The sequence below is a fragment of the Manacus vitellinus genome, unplaced genomic scaffold (genome assembly GCF_001715985.3).
Source record: "Manacus vitellinus isolate BGI_N305 unplaced genomic scaffold, ASM171598v3 scaffold_62_pilon, whole genome shotgun sequence".
NCBI classification, from domain to species: Eukaryota; Metazoa; Chordata; class Aves; order Passeriformes; family Pipridae; genus Manacus; species Manacus vitellinus.
Window position 1 is genome coordinate 755188 of NW_021940704.1, and position 10184 is coordinate 765371.

Genomic DNA, 10184 nt, shown 5'->3' on the forward strand with positions numbered 1-10184 from the left:
TGAGTTGTCAGTTCGTTGCTGCTGGATGTGCAACATGGGAGTCCTCCAGACCAGGATGGGATAGGTGATGGTTTTTTGTCCAACTTCATTTGTCTGTGCCCTCTAAAACATTCCCAAAAGCCTTTCTGGGCCGCATTCCTCGTGTAGTGCCATGGGGTCCTGGTACCTGAGTGCCAGTCCCTCCATCTCTTCACCTGAGGAGGATGATGCCCATCCCCAGGACTGTTCCCCAGGCATCCCATGGGACTCATGGATCCCTCAGGGCTGTGGCCATCACTGCAACATCCCCACATCCAGAGGCTCCAGAGAGACAGGTGTCTGTGAGGAGAGCCCATGCTGAACCAGCCCCATGATCCTGGTGCCCAACCTTCACCTTCTCTTCTCCTCCTAGATGGACCCAAAGGCAGTAAATCCATCCGGCAGAAGCTGGAGAGCTTCTCAAAGGAGAGGAAAGGTGAGCAGCCTCCCCTTTCCCTGGGGTTTGGTCCCTGCTCTCAAGTGGAATTGGTGATTTTTGGTGGGGTGAGTTGGGAGGTGCCTGAATCCAGCAGGTTGCTTCATCCCAGGTTGTTTTGCTGTTTTTGGAGTGAGGTGAAGCAGCACGAACGTGATGGAACCTGGAAGGATGGAATATACACATAAACGTGCATTTCCAAGCTGTTTATAAATGTTGCATATAAATGTTTCTATCTGCCCATTTTTGCCCCAGTCTCGCTGCTTCCAGTTCCATTTTATCATCCCTTGAAGGATTTCAGTGACAGCCCTGGGGAACCCAGAATCCTAGAGCAGAGCCAGGCAGGAATGAGCTTCCCCACACCAGTACAAAGCCAACTCAAGGAAACTATTGAAATTATTGTCTCATATTTTACTAAATGGATTTGTGGCTTGTGCTCCCGGGGTAGTGCAGAGTCTGGGGGTGAGGAAAGCTCTCCTTGTCAGAGGGATGGAGAGGGACAGTTATTTGGGAAGAATACCACTAATACCAAGGCTGTTCTATGTCAGCAGATGTAGCTGAGACAAACCCTGTAGAAAACTGGAGGGTTAGGATTTGGGAAGAATCTTTTGGTTTGGATGTTTCTGGTGATTTATGAAGTCTTTGCTTCATGGCCTCATAAGCCACCAGCGTGCTTATAACAAACGTGGATAGAGCCTTCCTAAAAATTCCTAAATCTTCGTTTCCGAAGCCTAGCCATGATGATGAGTGAACGAGCTTCATAGGTACCATGGCATCTTCATGGTGTTGGAACCAGTAATATGAAAGAAAGCCCAGGAAACACTAGGACAGGCTCCAACAGGCTCTCTGATGGAGACCAGTTTTCTTTCCCAGCTCCCCTGTGTCTCTTTCCTCTTCCTCCAGCATCCCAAATCCCATGCCATGCCCTCCCTGCTCAGATCTCTGGCACTCAGGGTCCCACCATGCAGTGCCCTGGTGCTTTCCAGGGGCAGCAGCCTCCTCTGGGTTTGCCTGGGCCCTTGGGAATGCTCTTCCCACCTGCTCCTGGGGGCAGAAAACCTGGACTGAGTGCAGCTCCCTCCCCGGTGACGCTTTTCCCTTTCTCCCGTGTTGTTCCCCAGACTGCTCTCCTCACACCTTCGGGATCCCGCTCTCCCAGGTCATTGCCAACGACCGCGCCCACCGGCAGCTCCAGGAAGCCGTGGGGAAGAGTCGCCGGCTCTGCCTGGAGGTGGAGGCCACAGTGACCAGGTTTCGGGCTCAGAGGCAGAAGAAATCTGGGATGGGCCCAAGCTGTGTCCGAGCACCTGGTGGGGGCTTCCCAGAGGAGCCGCTTTCCCCAACTCTTCCGGACAAGAGCTTCTGGAGCCAGCGAAGGGTACGGTCCCAAAACGGGCTGTGATGGTGCTGTAGGATGGGGGGTCTGAATTCAGCAAGAAATGGGATTTTCCTGGGTCTTTTCTTAACAAATCTAAGTCAGTCGTGCTCCATGCAGGGCTGGTCCCAAGTTGCCCTCAGGGAAATGAGGATGGCCCTGCTCCCCCTGGAGAGGGACTGTGAGAGGTGGGAGGATCTTCACCAGCTGAGCTCTTACTGAGCCAGGGTTACCAGGAGGACATTTCAGGGTCAGGAGGGTCAGTTTATGTCAGATATGGATAAGAAATTCTCCCCTGTGAGGGTGGGGAGGCCCTGGCATAGGTTGGTCAGAGAAGCTGTGGCTGCCCCATCCCTGGAAGTGTCCAAGGCCAGGCTGGACAGGGCTTGGAGCAACCTGGGCTAGTGGAAGGTGTCCCTGCCCATGGCAGGGGGTGGAATGGGATGCTGCCTTTTCCCACAAACCTCTGAGGTGGCAGTGAGCACTGGGATCTGTGGGGTCATTCCTGCCACCCCCCTGCTCCATCCCAGGGGGCCATGTCTGTGGATTCCATCGCCGACCTGAGTGACAACGTGTCCAAGCTGCTGGAGGCACTGCAGCTCTCACACCCCCACGAACTGGACCCACGGAGAGTCCTGGGCAAGAAGAAGATGCTGAGCCTCAACCCCATCACCTGGCAGGTCCCACGGATCGTGGAGAGGTGCTGCACACACATTGAGACGCACGGTAAGGGCGTGGGTGCCTCCGGCAGGTCCCGTGAGAGGCAGGAAAAACCCACTGTGTGTGGTGGGCTGGGACATTCCAGCCTGGCCATTCCCCAGAGTGGGAGGAGGCTGCTGGTTTAGTGGGCATGGATTCGTTTGAAGGTCGGATCCGATGATCTTGGAGGTCTTTTCCAACCTTAAATGATTCCACAATTCCGGGGGCAGCCCATGCTCCCAAAGAGCCACCTGTGGAGAGTCCTCTGGGCTGGAAGCTGCATCAGAAGGGAATGTCACTGTGTGTATCAGTGACCATGTCTGGTGCCTTAACTCCCACTGCACATCCAGGCCCTCCCTCAGAGCAACTGTAGGGATGAGCTCTCCTCCCTTGCCTACAGACAATCCCAGAAAATCTCGCAGCTCCACAACCTTTCCTTTTCCCCACGCTGCCTGCAGAGGGAAGGGTGCACACGAGAGCCCCTGCTATGGTGCTGAGGTGCTCCCAGGACCAGCTGGGGTGGCAGGGATCTGTGGGGATGCCCAGCACTAACCTGCCTGTCTCCCAGGTCTCCAAACAGTGGGAATCTTCCGTGTTGGGAGCTCCAAGAAAAGAGTTCAGCAGGTAAAGGGAGACTTTTACTGCGTCCTTGTGGCCATACCACATCCAAAGGTCAGAGGCTTGTATGGATGGGGATGAATAGAACAGGCACTGGTGTGGAGAGGTCTAAAACATCCCAGGCTGGATCACAGGCAGCCTAGGTCCTGCTGCTGGGTCCTTCTTCCAGCCAGGAGACCAGTCCAGCTCCTTCCCTCCAGCCTGTCTTTGGCAGACGAGCCTCCATCCCCTGGTTGGCACTTCAGAGCCATGGGCTCCATCTGGTCCCACGGCCCATCCAAAGGGCAGCAGAAGGCTGCTGGGCTCTGACACACCTTTTTGGGGTGCCCTGCTTTGGGGGGACATTGGGAGTAGCTGACCCTTGTATCCTGCCATGGCAGTAGCCCTCCTGACAGGATGACTCCCCCAAAGAGTAAGAACTGACCGTTGCGTTATTCTTTTCATCTCTTCCATCTCTGAGCTGAGGGAGGAGTTTGACCAGGGGCTGGATGTTTTTTTGGATGAGCATCAAAGTGTTCACGATGTGGCTGCTCTGCTCAAAGAGTTTCTTCGGGATATGCCGGATTCCCTGATTCCCAGAGAGCTCTATGGAGCCTTCCTCAGCACAGCCAGTGAGTACCTGCAGAGCGGAGACTGCACAGAGTCAGGGAATGGTTTGGGTTGGAAGGGACCTTAAAGCCCATCTCATTCCAGCCCCCTGCCATGGGCAGGGACACCTTCCACTAGACCAGGTTGCTCCAAGCCCCATCCAACCCGGCCTTGGACACTTCCAGGGATGGATCCTTCCTCACCACCCTCCTTTTCCAAAACCACTGGACAATGGTGGGATGGGTGACGTGCTGCCTGGCACTGCCATGGGCAGTTACTCTCATCTGTGGGTTTGGGGGATTTTTTTAAAAATTGGATTATAATAATCCCTCTGGACCAGGACAGTCTTTGTCTGTGGGGCTGTGCAATACACAACCCCATCACATCACAGCCCTTGCTGGGGTCTCTCATCCCATGGGATGAAGGATGGGACACCAGCCTGGCTTCCTCCCGAGCTCTTTCCCGTGGGTGTAGAGGAGGGCTGGAAGTGCCTGGTGGGCTGGAATCCTCACTAACAGCTGCTCTCTGCCCAGCCATGGAGGGGCCAGCACAGCTGGATGCCCTCCAGCTGCTTCTCTTCCTGCTGCCCCCCTGCCACAGTGACACCCTGCACCGGCTCCTGCGCTTCCTCGGAGAGGTGGCCCGGCACGCCGAGCGCTCCTGGGATGCTGATGGCCAGGAGGTGAGGCTGATCCAAAGGGAACCACTGCATGGGGAAGGGGTGCTCAGGCTGCAGTGGTTAGAACCGAGCAGAGCTGCTGCAGGCCTAGGTGAACCCTCTGGAAAAACCAAATCCATCACAGAACCATTTAGGTTGGAAGAGCCCTCCAGGATCACCGAATCCAACCTGTGACTGATCACCTGAGTGACCTTGTCACCCAGACCAGAGCACTGAGGGCCACATCCAGGTGTTCCTCCAGTCCATCTGGAGGGATGGGGACTCCACCACCTCCCTGGACAGCCCCTTCCAATGCCTGACAACCCTTTCTGTGAAGAAATTCCTCCTGATGTCCAGCCTGAACCTCCCCTGGCACAGCTTGGGGCTATGTCCTCTTGTTCTGTCAAGACAGGATGAATCCCATGTCCACAACAGGCCTGTGTGGCTCAGGCTGGCTCAGAGATTTTCAGGGTGCCAAAAAACCCAGAGAGACCTGGCTGTGTGTCCACAGGCAGCACAAGGGGCATTTTTTGTGGACTGATTCTGGTTTCCCACCTCCCAGTTCCATGAAGTCACTTGTGTGACTGTATGTTGAGGTTGATTTTGATTTCTCTAGACAGCTCCGAGTCTCTCCATGATTCAGGTGCTGGTTTTGTCCCCTAATGGGAGATGATAGGGAAATATTGATCCTTGGTAGGGGCTGGGAACGTGGGACATGTGGGAATGGAGGCAAGGAGGGGATGAGCGTGTGCTTCAGCACCTTTGTGCTGGTCCTGACACCAGCTCAGAGAGGACCAAACTGGACCCAGACCATCACCCCAGCCCCACCCACCAGCTCATGTTCCTGCCCTGGAGTGGGTGACAATATCCTGGGACATCCCATGCTGGTACTTCCATAATCCTCAGTTTCCCTTTGTGCTTCCTTGCTAGGTTCCTGGGAATAAAATGACAGTTTCAAACCTGGCCACAGTCTTTGGTCCCAACATCCTGCAGAAGGAGAAGCCTGGAGAGAAAGACGCTGGTGCCCTGAACTTTGAGGACAGCGCTGCCATAATCCTGGTGCTCCAGAGGCTGATCGAGCACCACCAGGCCCTGTTCATGGTAGGTGAGGCTCCTCAGGGCAGCTCCTCCAGACCTCCCTTCCCTCTGAACTCTCCCAGTGGCAGCAGAGCAAGGGGGTGTTCACAGCCCTGCCCAGGAGCAGGTGACTCTAGTTGGCTTTGGGAACACGGCTCATTCCTCACGGCGTAAATATGGATTTGGGATGGCTTGATTTGGGTGCCATCATAAGGGCACAGCTGAGGGTTGTGCCGTGGAGGTCCCCTCTTCTCTGGCACCTCCCACCTTGGTGATGTCTGACCGAGCTCCTCTGGGACAGGGAACATCTGGCCAACAGCAGGGGTGGCATCTGGGGGCTGTTTCTCCCCCAGACTCCCAGTGAGGGGGGAAAGAAGTTGAAAAATGGGAGAGCCTAGAATAGGGAAGGAGCTGGAAAAGGATGGCATGGGGTGGAGTGCCAAAGCCTCAGGCAGGTGTGGGCAAGATGTAACAGCAGGGAGAGCTGGTGAGGGCAGTGAGGGACCACTTCAGATCACTTCAGATCCACTCTTCAGCAGGAGTCAGGCAGTGCTCATCTCATACTGGGGGATGCATCGCCCTGGGATTCCCAAAAGCTTCTTTTAGACTCATATAAAGGCTCATATGGGAAGAAGAGAGCTCTGGGCCTCCAGACCAGCCAGATCAGGGCTGCAATCCGGCTGGGCTTTACTTCTTTCCAGGGATGGGGAGCTGTGACCTCTCCAGGTCCTGTCCCAGGGCTGCACCATCATCAGGGGAAGGTTTTTGTCCCTGTCAGAGGTGCCCCTGCTGCACCTTGGTTTGTGCCCATCCTCTGTGATGGGTCTGGCTCCATCCTCTCTCCACCCTCCCACAGGATACTTGCAGGCAACAAGAGCCCCCACAGGCTTATGAGAATGGGACATTTCAGTCAAAAAGCTTCATAGCAATTTTGGGGGTCTGCGGGGAGCCAAAAGACCAGGGTTGCTGGGGGAAAAGCGGGGGCTGAGATCCTGGAGAGCCCGGGAGGTGTGTGGGATGTGACACCAACATGGTGTGTCCACGACCACGTATTGTCCTGGAGTCCTTCCCCTGTCCTCGGCTGCCCCTGCTCATCCTCCTGCCGAGGGGGACCCCAGGAGTGTGTCCGTGTGTGCCCCCAGGTGTCTCCAGAGATGCAGTGTGACATCCTGAGGAGGCTGTTCCAGACAGATCCCGATGTCATTGACTACCTGCTGCGCAGGAAGTTCCCTGCCGTGCCGTAAGTCCCCACGAGGCTCCTCCCTGCACGGGGCCAACCCTGCTGATCTTCCTCCAGCCTTCCTCTTCCCTCCACTGCTTCTGCTCATGAGCTCCCCAGCAAAAGCCCTTCACATCCCAGCTTTCCTGTCCCTCAGAGCTCCCTGTTCTCCTTGTTTCCTCCCTCAGGACCCCTCCAGAGCATCAGAATCCCTTCCTGTCCAGCCCCCTCCTCTGCTCCTGCCTCTCAGGGTTGCACGCTGATACCTGCTCCATGTTCAGGCTTCTCTAAATCTTCTTTGCCCTTGGTGCCCACATTTCCATGCATTTTTTTGCCTTGTCCTGTGTGGCTGTGCATCCACTTTTAGGCTCTAAGATGGGACAGTCCCACTGAGGCTCAGAATTGGAGCTCATGCCCTTCCCTGTGATTAAATACAGTGGGATTAAATATAGATTAAATACCTCGTGTCCCATAAGCTGGACCCACCATCACAGCACCTAATGCAGGAGGGGGTTTGCTCTCTGGGGTTGGAAGCAGGGGATCTTTGGAAGCAGGGGGCACTCAGGAGCCTTTGGTCTCCTGGTAGAGCTGGTGACTCTTCAGCAAACGGGGACTGTCCTGTGTGAGGGGTTTTCCTGGACCACAGGCCACATCCAGGCCAGGTTGGACAGGACTTGAAGCAAGCTGGTCTAGTGGAAGGACCTGCCCATGGCAGGGAGTTGGACTAGATGGTCTTCAAAGTCCCTTCCAACCCAAACGTTGGATTCTATAATCCATGGTACAGTTCCTTGTCTGTCTTCACATTCCCTTTGGGGCTGTCCAGAGATGGCAGTCTTTGGGATCCTTGGGATCACTGCTAGAGGACATTTGGGAGTGGAGTTGGCAATAGAAACATTTGCAATTAGCATCTCTCTCTTTTTTTTGCTTCCTTAGGCAGCTGGAGCGTGAGGGTTCCGCAGAGGGCCACTCTCCCTCCACACTGCCTGGCTGGACACGCAGCTTGGAGAGCAGCTCGGTCTCCTCGGACCTCTACAGCAACGTCTCATTCCTAAACCTGCACGTTGGCATCTAGTGAGCCCTGGCCAGGCCCTCTGGACAAACTGGGCAGCCTTTCCCAGCAAAAACCAGTCCTCTGCCCCACTTTGGGGGAAAGCCCTGTGCCTGTGCCGTGGGGGTGCGTGTGTGGGGCAGAGCTGTGCTCGGGAGCCACCAGCATGGGCTGTCACCTCCTTGCAGGTCCAAAGCACTGCTGTGCCCCTGGCACAGTCCTGCCTCTGCCATCTGCTTCATCGGAGTTTGGGGAATGAGATTCCCATCCCCAGAGCTGAGGGGACTGGAGCGTCCATCTTTCGAGGGAAGGCTGAGGGAGCTGGGACTGTTCAGCCTGGAGAAGAGACAACTTGTCCCCCAAAGGGACCTTATGGATGTATCTAAGTGCTTTTGTAAGGGCCTGGAGTGACAGGACAAGGGGGAATGGCTTCCCACTGCCAGAGGGCAGGGTTAGATGGGATACTGGGAAGAAATTCTTCTTTGCGAGGATGGTAAGGCCCTGGCACAGGTTGCTCAGAGAAGTTGCCATGGGCAAAGGCACCTTCCACTGGACCAGGTTGCTTCCAAGGCTCCATCTAGCCTGATCCTGAACACTTCCAGGGATGGGGCAGCCCCAGCAGAGGGATGAAAGAGTACTTTTGCAAACAAAACCAGGCTGGAGTGTCTGGTGGAACAGCAGCACGGGGAGGGATGGGGATGTTTAAAGGACCAAAGCTCCATCAGTGCTTCGCTCCATGAGGGTTCTCCTCCATTCACATCCAGAGTTGGTCCATGGATGATGGTCCATGATTCTAGATCATCTTTAAGGTCCCTTCCAACCCAAAACATTCTGTGAGAGGTGGAATGGGGAATCGCAGTCAGGGCCAGCTCTCCAGGAAGCTTTGGGCTGGTGGGATGCTCCCATGTGTCATAGCTCTGGGCACATCTTGTAGTACCGAGAGGATGATGAAGGGCTGGATGGCCCTTTCCTTGCTGCTGGCCTGAGAGGGAGGATGGATTCATATTCCATATTCTGCCACAACCTGTGCCCAGTACTGGTCTAAAGGCACCAGAGCCTCAGGGCTGGGCTCTTATTTTGCAAAGGTCTCTTCCCTGAGGATGGGTACAGTTGGGATGGGTGGGGAAGTATTTCCTGGAGGAGTGTGTGCTGTGAGATAGCTGGTGAGACCTCCCGGGTCTCTGGTCTCTGATAAGCTCCAGAGACCAGCAGTGCTGTTGGGTCTGTGGGAGTGGATAAGCTCGGGACACCACGGGGCTGCTGAAGGTTCCTGAGGTCACCAGCACACCCGAGTGTCCACTGTGAAACCAACACCATGTCCAGCGGCTGGGCTGGGTGGGATTGTACCTGCTGCAAGAGCAGCCCCTCTGGGGACCTTCCAAATTCCTTCTTGGAGTGGTAAAACGATGGCACAGGTTGCCCAGAGAAGCTGTGGCTGCTCCATCCCTGGAAGTGTTCCAGCCTAGCTGGACAGGGCTTGGAGCAACCTGGGACAGGGGTTGTAACTGGATGGGTTTTAAGGTCCCTTCCAACCCACATCATTCCTGACTCTGTGATTCTGTGGATGAGACAGGGATGCTGACACATGAGGCAGCTCTTTGCAGGAAAAGTCCTGTCGAAGTTCACTTTCCCAGCGCCACAGAGGGGGCAGGGAGGGCATGTGGGGCTCACTGGGAAGCACCATCTTTCTCCTTTTGCTACCAAAACTATAAAAATCACTGTAGGGTGTTTCTCCCGCCACATCAGAAACCTAAAACTGCTCAGTGCCGGTGGGATATCGCTGGAAACTCCACTTGAGGGCAGCCCAGCACCGGCCTGCCCACGGCCTCCCTGAGCTGCATGGACACACTTCTGCCTGAAGGAGCAGCCGGCTGGCGCTGCGGGAACACACCAGCGCTTGCTTAGAGCTGCTCTCTTTCAGCCTCACAAAATAAACCCCGTCCCCAATCAGCTGCAAAGCTCATTCAGGGAGCCCTGGCATTGCTCCGAAGAGTCCAGTGGCTTTTGCCACGCTCCAGGTTCTGTTCTCGTGGGCTCTTTGCCCTGGTTGTTGTTGGGTTGTTAATGTTTGGGGGTGTCTGTTGTTGTTGAGGGGGTGGTGGCTGTTTTGGGGGGTGGTGGCTGTTGTGGGTGGTTGGTGTTTCAGGGGCAGTTGCTGCTGTTGGAGTGGTTCTGGCTGGTTCTCAGCACCAACCCCACCAAAACTGTCTTGAAGCACTCAGCACTGGTGGGGTTTCACATCTGAAGTCAAGCTTAGGGTTTGTGTGAAGGGCACAACAGGGAGTATCTGCAGGAGTGGGATCAACTGCTCGGATTCATGAGTGATTTTAGGGGCAACGGCAAAGAAAGCAGGGCCCATTCCCTTCTTTTTTTTTTAATGCCCGTGTCTACCCTCATGCTGCTGAGCAGGATCCAGGGTGCTGCCCAGACACTGAGCTCTGGGCTTGA

General features: G+C 55.4%; 2 protein-coding genes across 3 annotated transcripts in view; both read left to right on the forward strand.

Moving 5' to 3' along the window:
- ARHGAP36 (Rho GTPase activating protein 36) overlaps window positions 1–7784 on the forward strand; it is a 10645-nt gene extending 2861 nt beyond the window's left edge. The window contains exons 3-11 of the mRNA XM_029963749.1: window positions 392–454; window positions 1576–1832; window positions 2360–2555; window positions 3097–3152; window positions 3607–3757; window positions 4268–4416; window positions 5323–5493; window positions 6612–6709; window positions 7622–7784. Of these exons, the coding sequence (XP_029819609.1) occupies window positions 392–454; window positions 1576–1832; window positions 2360–2555; window positions 3097–3152; window positions 3607–3757; window positions 4268–4416; window positions 5323–5493; window positions 6612–6709; window positions 7622–7760 (1280 nt within the window). The 3' untranslated portion in view covers window positions 7761–7784. The remainder of the gene's footprint in view (window positions 1–391; window positions 455–1575; window positions 1833–2359; window positions 2556–3096; window positions 3153–3606; window positions 3758–4267; window positions 4417–5322; window positions 5494–6611; window positions 6710–7621) is intronic.
- Window positions 7785–7895: 111 nt separating this feature from the next.
- LOC108643954 (regulator of cell cycle RGCC-like) overlaps window positions 7896–10184 on the forward strand; it is a 6415-nt gene continuing 4126 nt past the window's right edge. For both annotated transcript variants that reach the window (XR_003916230.1, XM_029963771.1), the window contains exon 1: window positions 7896–8130. Coding sequence is in view for 1 of the 2 variants with exons in the window: in XM_029963771.1 (XP_029819631.1) it covers window positions 7992–8130 (139 nt within the window). In the remaining variant the exon portion in view is untranslated. The remainder of the gene's footprint in view (window positions 8131–10184) is intronic.